Source organism: Mus caroli, chromosome 18 (assembly GCF_900094665.2).
Source record: "Mus caroli chromosome 18, CAROLI_EIJ_v1.1, whole genome shotgun sequence".
NCBI classification, from domain to species: Eukaryota; Metazoa; Chordata; class Mammalia; order Rodentia; family Muridae; genus Mus; species Mus caroli.
In genome coordinates this window covers 16,458,387-16,473,436 of record NC_034587.1, presented here as the reverse complement: position 1 = coordinate 16,473,436, position 15,050 = coordinate 16,458,387, and the positions used below count along the sequence as shown (strand labels likewise).

General features: G+C 39.1%; 1 protein-coding gene across 1 annotated transcript in view; it reads right to left on the bottom strand.

Moving 5' to 3' along the window:
• The window catches only part of LOC110284806 (desmoglein-1-beta), a 36,376-nt gene extending 21,577 nt beyond the window's left edge, over positions 1-14,799 (bottom strand). Inside the window, exons 1-3 of the mRNA XM_021150715.1 lie at positions 14,652-14,799; positions 1,942-1,977; positions 1,319-1,450 (exon numbers count right to left, since the gene is read on the bottom strand). Of these exons, the coding sequence (XP_021006374.1) occupies positions 1,319-1,450; positions 1,942-1,977; positions 14,652-14,699 (216 nt within the window). The 5' untranslated portion in view covers positions 14,700-14,799. The remainder of the gene's footprint in view (positions 1-1,318; positions 1,451-1,941; positions 1,978-14,651) is intronic.
• Between the last annotated feature and the right edge of the window lie 251 nt (positions 14,800-15,050).

The following is a 15,050-nucleotide window of genomic DNA, read 5'->3' as shown; positions in this document are numbered from 1 at the left end:
TCTGCATATAGATTTTTGACACAAAGTCCACTTACAATGAAAAAGGGGGTGACTTCACGATCAACAATGGATGTTATATTGATTTCACCAGTTTTTTGGTTAATAATGAAGATTCCATAAGGTGGCTGGTCAATTCCCACTCCTGAGATGCGGTATGTCACTGGTTGGTTTGCAGCACAATCTGAATGAATCTGTATAAAGACACAGGTGAAGATGTTACAAGGGTCATTATGTGAACTTCTACATACCAGATGACAACTGTCTTCCCCAAGAACTGTTGAATGTGCTGTCTATGACATCACCTAGGAGTTATTAAAAACAGAGAAACATATTTGGGACAGTAGATACATGGTCAGTGTTGAATTTTTAATGATAAGTAGCAATGTAATAAAATAATTTCATTTCTATGTCTACCAAATAATAATGAAACAGGTGTCACCCTAAGAAGTCTTTATGTACATTATTCATAGATGTCATAATCATTAAACATTGATAGTTTTATTTTACTATTAATTTTGGACTCTATGCTAGCTCTTTGTCTAGAGCTATCCTTTTTAAACAGTTTCATAATGTAGTTATTACATAATGTTGGCCTTTAAATTAAAAGTAACTTTAAAAGAACAAAGTTTCAGAAAAATATTGAAATGGATTTTATAATAACAGGCTATTTGAGCTTCTAATTTTGAAAGTGGGAAGGAGAAGGAAAGCACCCACCTCAGTAGAAGGTGGCGTTCCTTCAAAATAAATAGTTAATGAATGTAAATAAATCTTACAAAGAAGGTGGTGCCATGTGTGTCTGCATGAATGGTTGCTTTTGCATTTCTGTGTGTATCTGTATCTGTGGGTGTGAATGTGTGTGAATGTAGGGAGTAGGTTCCTGAGTTTGTGCTTTTGTGTATGAAAAAGGAAGATGGGGAAAATGAGAGGAACTTGAAGTTATGAATAAGGCAAGCTCTGGATGTTTATAAATACAGGCAAATAGGAATCAATTTCTTGTAGTTTATACAGCATAAAGAGGACATACTCTGGGCACGTTGAATCCTGTAAATCATGGTCTTTTTGGAGGCTTGACTAACAAATGTTCATGTGCATCACTTTTGCTTATGAGATGAATCAACAAGAAGAGCTCTATCCAAGTACCCAACTTTCTTAGTTTATCCTTATAGGAATTTTGGTTTTTGTAATTTGAATGAAGAGGTGCCTTTAGGCCGTAACTTTTCAGTACTATGTGTTCACAAAGCACAGAAAAACAGGACTCTTCCAGAACTGTGTTCTCTCCATTGTGCCGTTCAGACTCATGCTCTGGGTTCTCACTTACTTTGGCAATTGGGTTTCTCTTTGAGTTGTCTTCACCTTCTCGACAGGCTGCAGCAAACTTGATCCATTCTCGTTTCTGCCTTCTGATGGAATGCCACTTGATGGTACCATTTTTGGCGTTATGATCTCTTACCTTAAATAGGTAAAATATTGTGTCTGTTAACTATTACTTATTATTGTCATTTCACTGGAGATTTTGGAGGAGGAGTAATTATGTCAGAAAGAGAAGATAGATGGTTAAGTGGAAAATTAGGAAATCGATAATTTTAGTATTTGCAACTGTCACATTGCAGTGATTTTGTATTTAGAAGAATTGGGGTTTTCTTGAGGACCTGCTCTCATGGCCAAGTCAACTCTCCTTTCGTCGTTCTCTCTCTCTCTCTCTCACTCTCTCTCTCTCACTCTCTCTCTCCCTTCCTCCCCCCATTATCTCTTTCTCCTTTTTCATTTTCTCTTGTTTGTTTATTATGTGATCTGAAACAGGCTTTCTTTATGTAGCCCAGGCTGGCCTCTTATCTACAGTCCTCACACTTCAGCCTTGGGAGTGCTAGGATTACAAGCATGCACTACTGTGTCTAGAACTTTTGTTTATTAGTCTGGAAAAAAATAGGTTTCAAATCTTACCTGGATTTGAAATTCACTGTTAACTTCAAGCACCACCTGTAAAAAGCAGTCACAGTAGGTAACTTTAAGTGTTTTTTGTTTGTTTATTTTTGGTTGTGTTTTGTTCTTTTCTTTTTTTCCCCAGTGGTTGGTTGGTTGGTTATTTATTTATTTATTTATTTATTTATTTATTTATTTTCTTTATATACATTTCAAATGCTATCCTGAAAGTTCCCTATACTGTCCTCCGACCCTGCTCCCCTACCCACCCTCTCCCACTTCTTGGCCCTGGCGTTCCCCTGTACTGGGACATATAAAGTTTGCAATACCAAGGGGCCTCTCTTCCCAGTGATGGCCGACTAGGCCATCTTCTGCTACATATGCAGCTAGAGACACAAGCCCTGGGGGTACTGGTTAGTTCATATTGTTGTTCTACCTATAGGGTTACAGACCCCTTTAGCTCCTTGGGTGCTCTCTCTAGCTTCTCCATTGGGTGCCCTGTGTTCCATCTTATAGATGACTATGAGCATCTACTTCTTTATTTGCCAGGCACTGGCATAGCCTCATACAAGATAGCTATGCCAGGGTCCCTTCATCAAAATCTTGCTGGCATATGCAATAGTGTCTATGTTTGGTGGCTGATTATGGGATGGATCCCCGGGTGGGGTAGTGTCCGGATAGTCCATCCTTTCATCTTATCTCCAAGACAGGGTTCCTCTGTGTAGCCCTGGCTGTCCTGGAACTAGTTCTTTAGACCTGGCTGGCCTCGAACTCCGCAATCCATCTGCCTCTGCCTCCCAAGTGCTGGGATTAACCGCATGAGCCACCACTGCCCGTTAACTTTAAGTGTTTTAAGTCTATATTTCTTAATAAATAAAATCACATAATAAAAATAAACCCAAACAATACTGGTGTGGGGTAGATTAATGGCACTAAATGTTCTTAGGTATTTCTTTTTACATTAAAACATGTGTTATTGAGCAGAATTCTCTGTAAGTTCCAGATTTGAGTGTTGCACATAACTTGTGGTGAAATACCAGGATATATTTAGTTGTTTTAAATCTAAAAATTGCAGTTATTTTTGAAAACACTGATATCCACATGTCGAAGTAATGTGTCTGTATATTTATTTAAGACATGGTAAAATGTATAATTTTTATATAATTATTTTATATTGCACTGAGGGTCAGTTAATTTGAGTGGGCCCTCCCTAGGTTGGCAAATATACTTTCAAATAAGAGGTGTTCAACTTCTATTTGAATTTTTCATAAGAGCAAATCCTGAAATCCATGCTCATAATCAGACTTTAGCATTGATACAAAAAGCTATAGTATACAATTAAAATATGAATATTAATTATTTTAAACATAGTGATTAGCTTTTTAAATCTGGTTTTAGTTTCATCCTTAGGGAAAATATGTACTACAGTTTCCAAGGAAATGTCTTGAAAAACTGTCAAAATGGAAAAGTTAAACAAGCAAAAATGTATTCATGGTCTATGACACTTGTAAAGATTATCAACTTAAAGTGAATTTTGACAATATTTTTATTCATCTGGATCCAATAAAAAATTTGGCTTGAGGGTAGTTTTTATGATGAAAGTGTTCTATATATATAAAATTGTGAGGAAGTGACAATTTGTTGAATATAATATCTTTGTTAACTATTAGGTGCTTTACAAGGATAAAGTAGAACTAACTGGTAAAAGAGAATGTTTCTTCCCCTTCCCCCTTTTTATTGGATATTTATTTTCATTTCAAATGTTATCCCCAATCCTGGTTTCCCTTCTGAAAACCCATTCCCCCATCCCCTCCTCCCACCCCCCCATGCCAACTTACACACACCCTCTTCCTGGCCCTGGAATTCTCCTACACTAGGGCATAGAGCCTTCACAGGACCAAGGGCATCTCCTCTCACTGATGTCCAACTAGGCCATCCTCTGCTACCTATGCAGCTAGAGCCTTGAATACTACCACATATACCCTTTGGTTGGTGGTTTAGTCCCTAGGAACTCTGGGGCTACTAGTTAGTTCATATTGTTATTCATCCTATGGGGCTACAAACCCCTTCAGCTCCTTAGGTCCTTTCTCTGGCTCCTTCATTGGGGACCCTATGCTCAGTCCAATGGATGGCTGTGAGCATCCACTTCTGTATTTGTCAGGCACTGGCAGAGCCTCTAAGGAGAGAGGTATATCGTGTTCCTGTCAGCAAGCAATTGTTGGCATCCACAACAATGTCTGGGTTTGATGATTGTATATGGGATGGATCTCTAGGTGGGGCAGTCTCTGGATGGTCATTCCTTCAGTCTCTGCTCCACATTTTGTCTCTGTAACTCCTTCCATGGGTTCTTTGTTCCCCCTTCTAAGAAGGATAAAAGTATCCACACTTTGGTATTCCTTCTTCTTGAGTTTTATGTGGTTTGTGAATTGTATCTCAGGCATTCCAAGCTTCTGGGCTAATATGCACTTAATAGAGAGAAACTAATATCCATTCAATGGAGAGAAACTTGAAGCAATCCCACTAAAATCAGAGACTAGGCAAGGCTGCCCACTCTCTCCCTACCTATTCAATATAGTACTTGAAGTTCTAGCCGAGCAATTAGACAACAAAAGTAGATCAAAGGGATACAAATTGGAAAGGAAGAAGTCAAAATATCACTATTTGCAGATGATACGATAGTGTACATAAATGATCCTAAAAATTCCACCACAGAACTCCTAAACCTGATAAACAACTTCAGTGAATAGCTGGATATAAAATTAACTCAAACAAATCAGTGGCTTTTCTCTACACAAAGGATAAACATGCTGAGAAAGAAATTAGGGAAACAACACCCTTCACAATAGTCACAAATAATATAAAATACCTTGGTGTGACTCTAACCAAGTGAAAGACCTGTATGATAAGAACTTCAAGTCTCTGAAGAAAGTAATGGAAGAAGATCTCAGAAGATCGAAAGATCTCCAATGCTCATGTATTGGCAAGATTAATATAAAATGGTCATCTTGCCGAAAGCAATCTACAGATTCAATGCAATCCCCATCAAAATTCCAACTCAATTCTTCACTGAGTTAGAAAGTGCAATTTGCAAATTCATCTGGAATAACAAAAAACCTAGGATAGCAAAAACTATTCTCAATAATAAAAGAAACTCTGGTGCAATCACCATCCCTGACCTCAAAATGTACTATAGAGCAATAGTGATAAAAACCTGCATGGTACTGGTACAATAACAGACCGTTAGATCAATGGAATAAAACTGAAGATCCAGAGATGAACCCAAACAGCTATGGTCACTTGATCTTTGACAAAGGAGCTAAACCCATCCAGTGGAAAAAATAAAGCATTTCAACAAATGGTGCTGACTCAGAGGAGGTTATCATGTAGAAGAATGCAAATTGATCCATTCTTTTTTTTTCAAATTTATATTAGATATTTTCTTTATTTACACTTCAAGTGCTATCCCAAAAGTCCCCTATACCCTCCTGCCACCTTGCTTCCCTACCCACCCACTCCCACTTCTGGGCCGTAGTGTTCCCCTGTACTGGGGCATATAAAGTTTGCAAGACCAAGGGGCCTCTCTTTCCATTGATGGCCGACTAGGCCGTCTTCTGCTACATATATAGCTAGAGACACAAGCTCTGGGGGTACTGGTTAGTTCATATTGTTGTTCCACCTATAGGGTTGCAGACCCCTTCAGCTACTTGGGTACTTTCTCTAACTCCTCCATTTGGGGCCCTGTGTTCCATCCAATAGATGACTATGAGCATCCACTGATTTGTTTGCATTAATTTTATATCCAGTTACTTCACTGAAGCTGTTTATCAGGTTAGGAGTTCTCTGTTGGAATTTTTAGGATCACTTATATATACTATCATATCATCTGCAAATAGTGATATCTTGACTTCTTCCTTTCCAATTTGTATCCCCTTGACCTCCCTTTGTTGTCTAATTGCTCTGGCTATGACTTTAAGTACTATATTGAATAGATAGGGAGAAAGTGTACAGCCTTGTTTAGTCCCTGATTTTAGTGGAATTGCTTCAAGATTCTCTCCATTTAGTTTGATATTGGCTACTGGATTGCTGTATATTGCTTTTATTATGTTTAGATATGGGCCTTGAATTCCTGATCTTTCCAAGACTTTTATCATGAATGGGTGTTGGATTTTGTGAAGTGCTTTCTCAGCATCTAATGAGATGATCATGTAGTTTTTGTCGTTGAGTTTGTTTATATAATGGATACGTTGATGGATTTCTGTATATTCATCTATCCCTGCATCCCTGGAATGAAGCCTACTTGATCATGATGGATGATTGTTTTGATGTGTTCTTGGATTCAGTTAGTGAGAATTTTATTGAGTATTTTTGCATTGATATTCACAAGGGAAATTTGTCTGAAGGTCTCTGTCTTTGTTGGGACTTTATGTGATTTAAGTATCAGAATAATTGTGGCTTCATAGAATGAATTGGGTAGAGAACCTTCTGTTTCTATTTTGTGGAATAGTTTGAGGAGAATTGGAATTATGTCTTCTTTGAAGATCTGATAGAACCCTGCACTTATCCCATTTGGTCCTGGGCTTTTTTTGGGGGGCATGGGGGAGACTATTAATGAGTGCTTCTTTTTTTAGGGGATATTGGACTGTTTAGGTCATTAACCTGATCCTGACTTAATTTTGGTAACTGGTATCTGTCTAGAAATTTGTTCATTTCATCCTGGCTTTCCAGTTTTGTTGAGTATAGCTTTTTGTAGTAGGATCTGATGGTGTTTTGGATTTCCTCAGGTTCTGTTGTTATGTCTCCCTTTTTATTTCTGATTTTGTTAATTAGGATGCTATCCCTTTCCCCTCTAGTGAGTCTGGCTAAGGGCTTATCTTCTTGTTGATTTTCTCAAGGAACCAGGTCCTGGTTTGGTTGTTTCTTTGTTTAGTTCTTTTCACTTCCACTTGATTGATTTCAGCTATGTGTTTGATTATTTCCTGCCTACTACTCCTTCTGGGTGAATTTGCTTATTTTTGTTCTAGTGCTTTCAGATTTGCTGTCAAGCTGCTAGTTTCTTTTTGGAGGCACTCAGAGCTATGGGTTTTCCTCTTAGGACTGCTTTCATTGTATCCCATAAGTTGGGGTATATTTATGTTGTTATTGAAGATCAGCCTTAGTCCGTTGTGATCTGATAGGATGCATGGGACAATTTCAATATTTTAGTATTTGTTGAGGCCTGTTTTGTGACCAATTATATTGTCAATTTTGGATAAGGTACCATGACGTGCTGAGAACAAGGTATATCATTTTTGTTTTAGGATAAAATGTACTGTAGATATCTGTTAAATCCATTTGTTTCATAACTTCTGTTAGTTTCACTGTGTCTCTGTTTAGTTTTTGTTTCCAGGATTTGTCCACAGATGAAAGTAGGACGTTGAAGTCTCCCACTATTATTGTGTGAGGTGCAATGTGTGCTTTGAGCTTTACTAAAGTTCCTTTAATGAATGTGGCTGCCCTGGCTGCCCTTGCATTTGGAGCATAGATATTCAGGATTGAGAGTTCATCTTGGAAGATTTTACCTTTAATGAGTATGAACTGCCCCTCCTTGTCTTTTTTGATAACTTTGGGTTGGAAGTTGATTTTAGTCATTATTAGAATGGCTACTCCAGCTTGTTTCTTTGGACCGTTTGCTTGGAAAATTGTTTTCCAGCCTTTCACTCTGAGGTAGTGTCTGTCTTTTTCCCTGAGATGGGTTTCCTGTAAGCAGAAAAATGTTGGGTCCTTTTTGTGTAGCAAGTGTGTTAGTCTGTCTTTTCATTGGGGAATTAATTCCATTGATATTAAGAGATATTAAGGAAAAGTAATTGTTCCTCACTGTTATTTTTGTTGTTAGAGTTGGCATTCTGTTCTTGTGGCTGTCTTACGTTTGTTGAGGGATTACCTTCTTGCTTTTTCTAGGACATGGTTTCTGTCCTTGTATTGGTCTTTTCCTGTTATTTCCTTTGAATGGCTGGATTTGTGGAAAGATATTATGTATATTTGGTTTTGTCATGGAATACTTTGATTTCGCCATCTATGGTAATTGAGAGTTTAGCTGGGTATAGTAGCCTGGGCTGGCATTTGTGTTCTTTTAGGGTCTGTATAACATCTGTCAGAATCGTCTACCTTTCATAGTCTCTGGTGAGAAATCTGGTGTAATTCTAATAGGCCTGCCTTTACATGTTACTTGACCTTTTTTCCTTACTGTTTTTAACAACATTCTGTCTTTATTTAGTGCATTTGTTGTTCTGATTATTATATGTCAGGAGGAATTTCTTTTCTGACCCAGTCTATTTGGAGTTCTGAAGGCTTCTTGTATTTCATGGTCATCTCTTTCTTTAGGTTGGGGGAGTTTTCTTCTTTAACTTTTTGAAGATATTTTTTGACCCTTTATGTTGAAAATCTTCATTCTCATCTATACATATTAATCTTAGATTTGGTCTTCTTATTGTGTCCTGAATTTCCTGGATGTTTTGAGTTAGGATTGTTTTGCATTTTGCATTTTTTTTTTGATTGTTGTGTCCATGTTTTCTATTCAGTCTTCTGCACCTAAGATTCTCTCTTCCATNTCTTGTATTCTGTTGCTGATGCTCACATCTATGGTTCCTTATTTCTTTCCTTGGTTTTCTACCTCAGAGTTGTGTCCCTTTGTGATTTCTTTATTGTTTCTACTTCTATTTTTAGATCCTGGATGGTTTTGTTCAATTCCATCACCTGTTGGAAGTGTTTTCCTGTAAGTCTCGAAGGAATATTTTTGCTTCCTCGTAAAGGGCTTCTGTGGGGAACCATTCTGGACTTCCTGGCCAGCCAGATGGAAATCTACTCCAGGCAGTAAACAAGCCCATGTTTGGTGGATGGCCCACCCTTAATCCCTGATTGGCTGAGCAAGCCTGCCTGGTGAGGTGATGTGACCTGTGGTGATTGGTGGGGGTGTGTTTGTGGCTGGAGTGGAGAAAAACACTTGTAACCAGAGAGGATGGGGGATTTTAAGAAAGAAGCTGCCTGAGTAAAACTGTTTTAAGAAGAACTGGTGGTTGCGTCTTTCTTGCTGGTCGAGTTGGACACGACAGGCTTCTAGCTGTTTATCTATGTTTTCTTGTATTTCCTTCTTAAAGTCCGCCATCATCATCATGAGAAGTGACTTTAGATTCATGTCTTGCTTTTCTGGTGTGATGGTGTATCCAGGATTTGCTATGGTGGTCGAGTTTGGTTCTGATGATGCCAAGTAACCTTGGTTTCTGTTGCGTCTGTTCTCAAGCTTGCCTCCTGCCATCTTATTATGTCAAATGTTTGCTGCCCTCAATATATCATATTGGAGCCTGTCCTTCCTATTATCCCAGCTTATTCAGGACTCCTCAGAGTCTACCTTGCTTTGTGATCCTTTGATTGTGGGCTCCTGTGAATTTGAGATTCTGTGTGTATCAGAGTTCTTGGCAGTCAAGGTTTCTCTGAGACCCTGAAATCCTGGTGTGATCAAGCTCCTGTTATCCTGGGATCCTGTTATCCTAAGATCCCGGGGATGTTACAGTGCCTGGAAGTGGTGTCTTTTTTGAGGATCATGGAGCTGTCTGGTCTGTTTGAAACCAAGGTAAACAAGTACCAATCAGAAGAAACCCGAGCCTCTGGTCAGACAGGCCTCCAGTGTCCTTGTTCCTGCTGTCACGGGACCATCACAATTGGTTTGGAACAGATGTTGTGTTGCACTGATCCTAAGATCACGTGGAGAGTCCACTGGGGACTGTGGGGGTGTCTATTGATTCTGTGCCAAAGGTGACCCAGTACTGGCACTGACCAGAAGGAACTTGCGCCCCTCAAATTGATCCATTTTTATCTCCTTGTACAAATCTCAAGTCCAACTGGATCAAGGACCTCCACATAAAACCAGAGACACTGAAACTTATAGAGGAGACAGTGGGGAAAAGCCTTGAACATATGGGCACGGGGAAAATTTTCTGAACAGAACACCAGTGGCTTGTGCTGTAAAATCAAGAATCGACAAATGGAACCTCAATTTTGCAAAGATTCTTTAAGGCAAAGGTCACTCTCAATAAGACAAAATGGCAACCAACAAGTTGGGAAAAGATCTTTACCAATTCTAAATCTGATAGAGGGCTAATATCCAATACATACAAAGAACTCAAGAAGTTAGACTTCAGTGAAACAACTAACTACATTTAAAAAATGGGGTACAGTGCCAAACAAAGAATTCGCAACTGAGGAATACCCAAAGGCTGAGAAGCACCTAAGAGAATGTTTCTTTATAAAACTAATAACACCACCCCACACCAAAGAAACAGCAAAACAAAACACCCTTGTTTTATATTTCTTTTAGATTCATCTTACAAAGGCTATAATGTTAGAGTTGGCCATACTTCGGTGTGTTCATTTCTCCAATTATTAGCAGTTTGTTCATTTCTTGGACAAACATGTACTACATGGGTCTAAGACATCATGGTAGCTTTAAAGCACAGCTTCTCAACCTTCTCAGTCAAAGGTCATGACCCTTCTGGGGGTCAAACAACCCTTTCACAGGGGTCACATATCAGATACCATGCATATAAAATTATGATTTGTAACAGTAGAAAATTATAGATATGAAGTAACATGAAATGATCTTATGCTTGTTGGTCTGCACAACATAAAGGAACTGTATTAAAAAGTTACAGCATTAGGAAGCTTGAGACCCTGAACATTCTGCTAAGCTTTGGTTGAAATTTCAGGTGATGCAACACTCTATCACAAAATGTTGGGATAAGGCAACATGACTATTTCCACACTGACTTCCTTGGTAGCATATATTTTTGGAGTATGCATGGGAAAAGAAACTTGAGCTATCCTGAATTTCCCTTTTGGTTTTACTGTTCTGAGCCATGAGACACTGTGAAGCAGTCTTGTATTGGATGAGAAAGCTGTGAGTTACAATGGTTAATCCGACATGGGGCTTGCCTTCAAATAGCTTAGAGTTAAAGTGTTTCTAAAGCAGCAACCAGCTGTTAATTTGTAGGAATATGATTCTAATTAGAGAAGTATAAAGGACTGTACTCATACTCACAGAGCAATTAAGAGCATGGATCACCAGCCACTGGCATGAGAAAAGTTGGACCTAAGACCATTACAAGAGTTTGCACACCAAGCATAACTACTACAAGTGGCATGACCTAGCACCCTGGAGGGTGTTAACTCGGCTGAAGAAGCAGAAGAAATTTACCCACAATGCCCAGCAGACCAAGCTTCCTCCCTGTACACTAGGCAATATCTTTTAAGGAGCCAGGATTTTCAGCAACAGAGTCCTTGTTGAATTCAGAATAGAGAGGTATCAGAAAGTGCTGTGGACTGTCCTCAGTTGGTTCCTCAAATCATGGAAGAATCAGGGTCCCAATACTCAGGTGGGCAAGGAGTCAGAAAAAAATGACAAACAGACACAAACATCAGAGGTAGTGCTGTATCTGAATGTAATTTGTCAAAGTGAGTTTCAGACTTATATTACAGAAGAAAACAAAGAAGTTAGGTGACACATCAGGCAAGGTTCATTGAAGTTATCTGACACAAAACAGAGAAATGCATACATAAAGACTAACAGGAACCAGGCAGTGGTTACAACTGAGATAAAAGGCGGCCCTTTCTAAAGTCAGCCATTCTAGGAGCCAGGTGAGAATTTCACACCCTAGTCACAATTAATGCTATTCCTCTGAGCCTGTGAAAGCTTGCACTAGGGGTTCTTCTCTTGCTAACCTTTTCATGAATAATGCAACACTCTAGTTCCTCCTTATACCCAACCCTCCTTCTTCCTAGACCATTGTAAATCCTGCATATGGGAGTAACTTGGCTGCTCTATTAAGTATCTGTAGGGAATCTCCATTTGTCAGAAGAACTCACCAACTTTCTTCTAATGTGTAATGTAGTCTGCCATACCTGACTCTAGTGAGGATTCTAAGTATACTTTGTTGAACTAGCCCTGAGATTTCTAGTTCTTATCCAGCAAACTGCAATACCTGATTTCTTACTATCAATACTGGAGGCATTTCATCTGAATGAGTAAAATTCTTATGAAATTTCAAGCCCAGGGTCAGCTCAAGGTCTGCCTAGGATACTGGTGAAGGCCAGGGAGCAGTGTTTAATCTAACTTAGCTATTTGTCAAATCATTCTTTGGTGACACCTAAAATAAAACAATACTGAAGGAAAGCACTTTAAACCCTTCACTATCACAGGATTTATCTGGAGCATCCATGTTACAGGATGCCAAGGCTCCCAGAGACCTGTTTCCATGAAACTTTTTGCCTCAGGACTGTGGCCAAGCTTTTGGACTTGCCACACAGACTTCACTGGAGTAGGTGTGGCAAGAAAGCAAGTGATGTGCATAGGGACAGGGTGTCAGGTTAATCTTGATTCATGTCTACCACATTCATACTTTAGCTTTTCTTGCCATTGAAATTCCTTTTTTTTCACATTGGGACAGGACTACTTTATATAAAATTATTGCCAGGTTTCAATATAAAATATACTGGCATTTTTCAAATATATTCCTAGCATGGATTTTTATTTATTGACTTTTAACAGTGAAGAATATAGAATTCAAATTATTTTCCCTCTTCCAGTTTTCTAAAGACAAATACACTCAGTGAAGCTAGGGATGGAAGACTGGGATTGCAAAATTATCTGCTAAAATCAACAGTGAAAATTGGATCCTCAAGGCCTTCAAAAGTGAAACATTTTACTAAAAAGTTGAATTAACCTGGAAACACACTATTTTAAGTTGTTACACAAATGTTTCTAAAGATGGGCTGGGGAGAAGGCTTGGTGGTGCATTGCTCTTGCAGAGACTGAGTTCAGTTCCTAGCATCCATAATCCTTGATTTGTCAGCACCTGTAACTCCTGCTCCAGGGCACCCACACACCTGAGGCATACACTAACAGACTCACCGATACATACACACAAGTAAAAACAGAAATACAAATAAGGCATCTGAGAAACATGTCTCAGATTCCACAGTAAATATGGTCACAGACATCCCCTTCTTCAACCCCCTGTCTGTCTGTCTGTTTCTCTCACTCTCTTGAGTGCTCCCTCTCTTTTCTTCAAGCCTAGGGAATAAAGTATAAATTTCCAAACACCTCTCCCCTTAGGCAGACAGTTCCATGAGGACTTAGATAAGATGATATATTTTATTGACAAACCATGAAACAAAAAATAGCTGTTTGGAGGAATTTTGTAAAATGTAGTTAATGAGAAATAATTGTATAAACCAAGAAACAAAAAGCTATTCATAAATTCAGTGAAAGTCACACGTAGGTGCTAAAACAGCACAAATGAGTAGAAATGCTACAAGAAGCCTCAAGGAGTCAAATTTATATGAGATTAAAATTGTAAGGTATTTGATTATTTAGCAATACACAGGCTTTCCTGAGGTTAAATAACATGCTGTATAAAAATCATTGTTTTTTTTCATTCCATAGCCCAGGTTGTGACATCAACTGGGCCTGGAAAATCAATTAAAATGCATATGGAGTAGCAGTTATCCATGAAGGGTGGCTAGAACTGAAGCCACCAAGAATCACTTGTTACTAAATGTTACTACTCACCACACCTGCCTTTTATCATTCACTTATGAGAACTGAACCCAGGGCCTGGTGCATGCTGGGAAAGTGTGCCATCATTGAGCAACATCCCAGCCCCTGTTCCCTTGTAATGAACGAACCGAATTCAAACTAACCAGCATACAGTCCATTAAAACCCTAACTTGTGGTAGGAATCCAACATTCCAGTTCTAAAATCAAGCAGGAAAAAACAAAGAAGAGCCACATTCTGGCAAAAGCTGGGGAGGGATTTAACTGGCCCTTGCCCTTCGAGATGACATTCATCCTACTTGGAGAGAGACTATGACTTTAAAACTTTTTGCTGAACATGAGATTAATATCCTGGTGTGGCACATTTATGAACTGTAAGAGAAAATGGGTGGCTTGTAAGGGGGTAACAATAAATCATTGCACTGCATGGTTTGACTAGCAGGTGTACAACTTCTGTGCCACATCCTTACTGAGGACAAGGACAGCAGCAATTATTTACCCTATAATTATGTTCATCCCATCACCTGCTATATTATTTATATAAAATTCTTGTATTTGCAGTTTTTGAAACTATCAATGGAATTTCCTTCAAGCTCTAAACAGCAAAGGGGTTTTGTGTTAGTAAAATGGATTCTGACAACATGCGGTGGTAGGGGAAATTGCTTGGACTGTGAGGTTCATCACAGACAGTTGTAATCCTCATGTCTACCAATCCTTTCCTGGCTTTAAAACACAATGTCAGTCTGTCAATCAAAATACCCAGAGAAGGGGAAATGTTTCAATTGACAATCCAGACACACCAGGAATATCTAGTTGAAAAGATCCAGCCCTGCCAATGAGAATTTGAACAAGCAAACACAGCAACTTTAGGCCTTTCTTAAATTCAATAATTTTCCAGAGTGACCAATCATTGACTAGGATGTCAGACATGGTTTTGTGAGTGGACACTGGCACAGTAATATGATCTGTAGTCTTCAATTAAAGAAACACCTCTTAAAATCGCAGTTCATAAAAACCACCTTGTCATTAGCATAAACTTTTAATGGTTTAGCATAGAAGTCCCTGGAGATCACATTCTCTGAAAAGTCCCAGCTTGGCTATGCTGAGGCCGGGGGGGTAAAGGATGCTTCCAGCAGAATCCACTTACCAGGGAAGTGAGCAGCAGGGCAGCTATCCTGAAGGAGTGCCAGTCCATCGCCGCAGCTGGCTTCTGTTACATCCACGATCAAGGCAGTTTCTTTGCTCTTCTCTGCTCGATTGCTTTCTTCTACTTTGCAGGTGTTTGATTCAATTAATTTCCCAGAAGATGTCCTTGTAGGTTTTGTTTTGTTTTTCCGAGATAGGGTTTATCTGTGTAGCCCTGGCTGTCCTGGAACTCAGTCTGTAGACCAAGCTGGCATTGAACTCAGAAATCTGCCTGGCTCTGCCTCCCAAGTGCTGGAATTAAAGGCGTGCCCCACCACTCCCTGGCTCATTTAGATGTTCTTACATGTAGGCTTTGAGGTGTTTCTGCTTTCCACTGGGAGGAGGAAGGTATGTATAAACA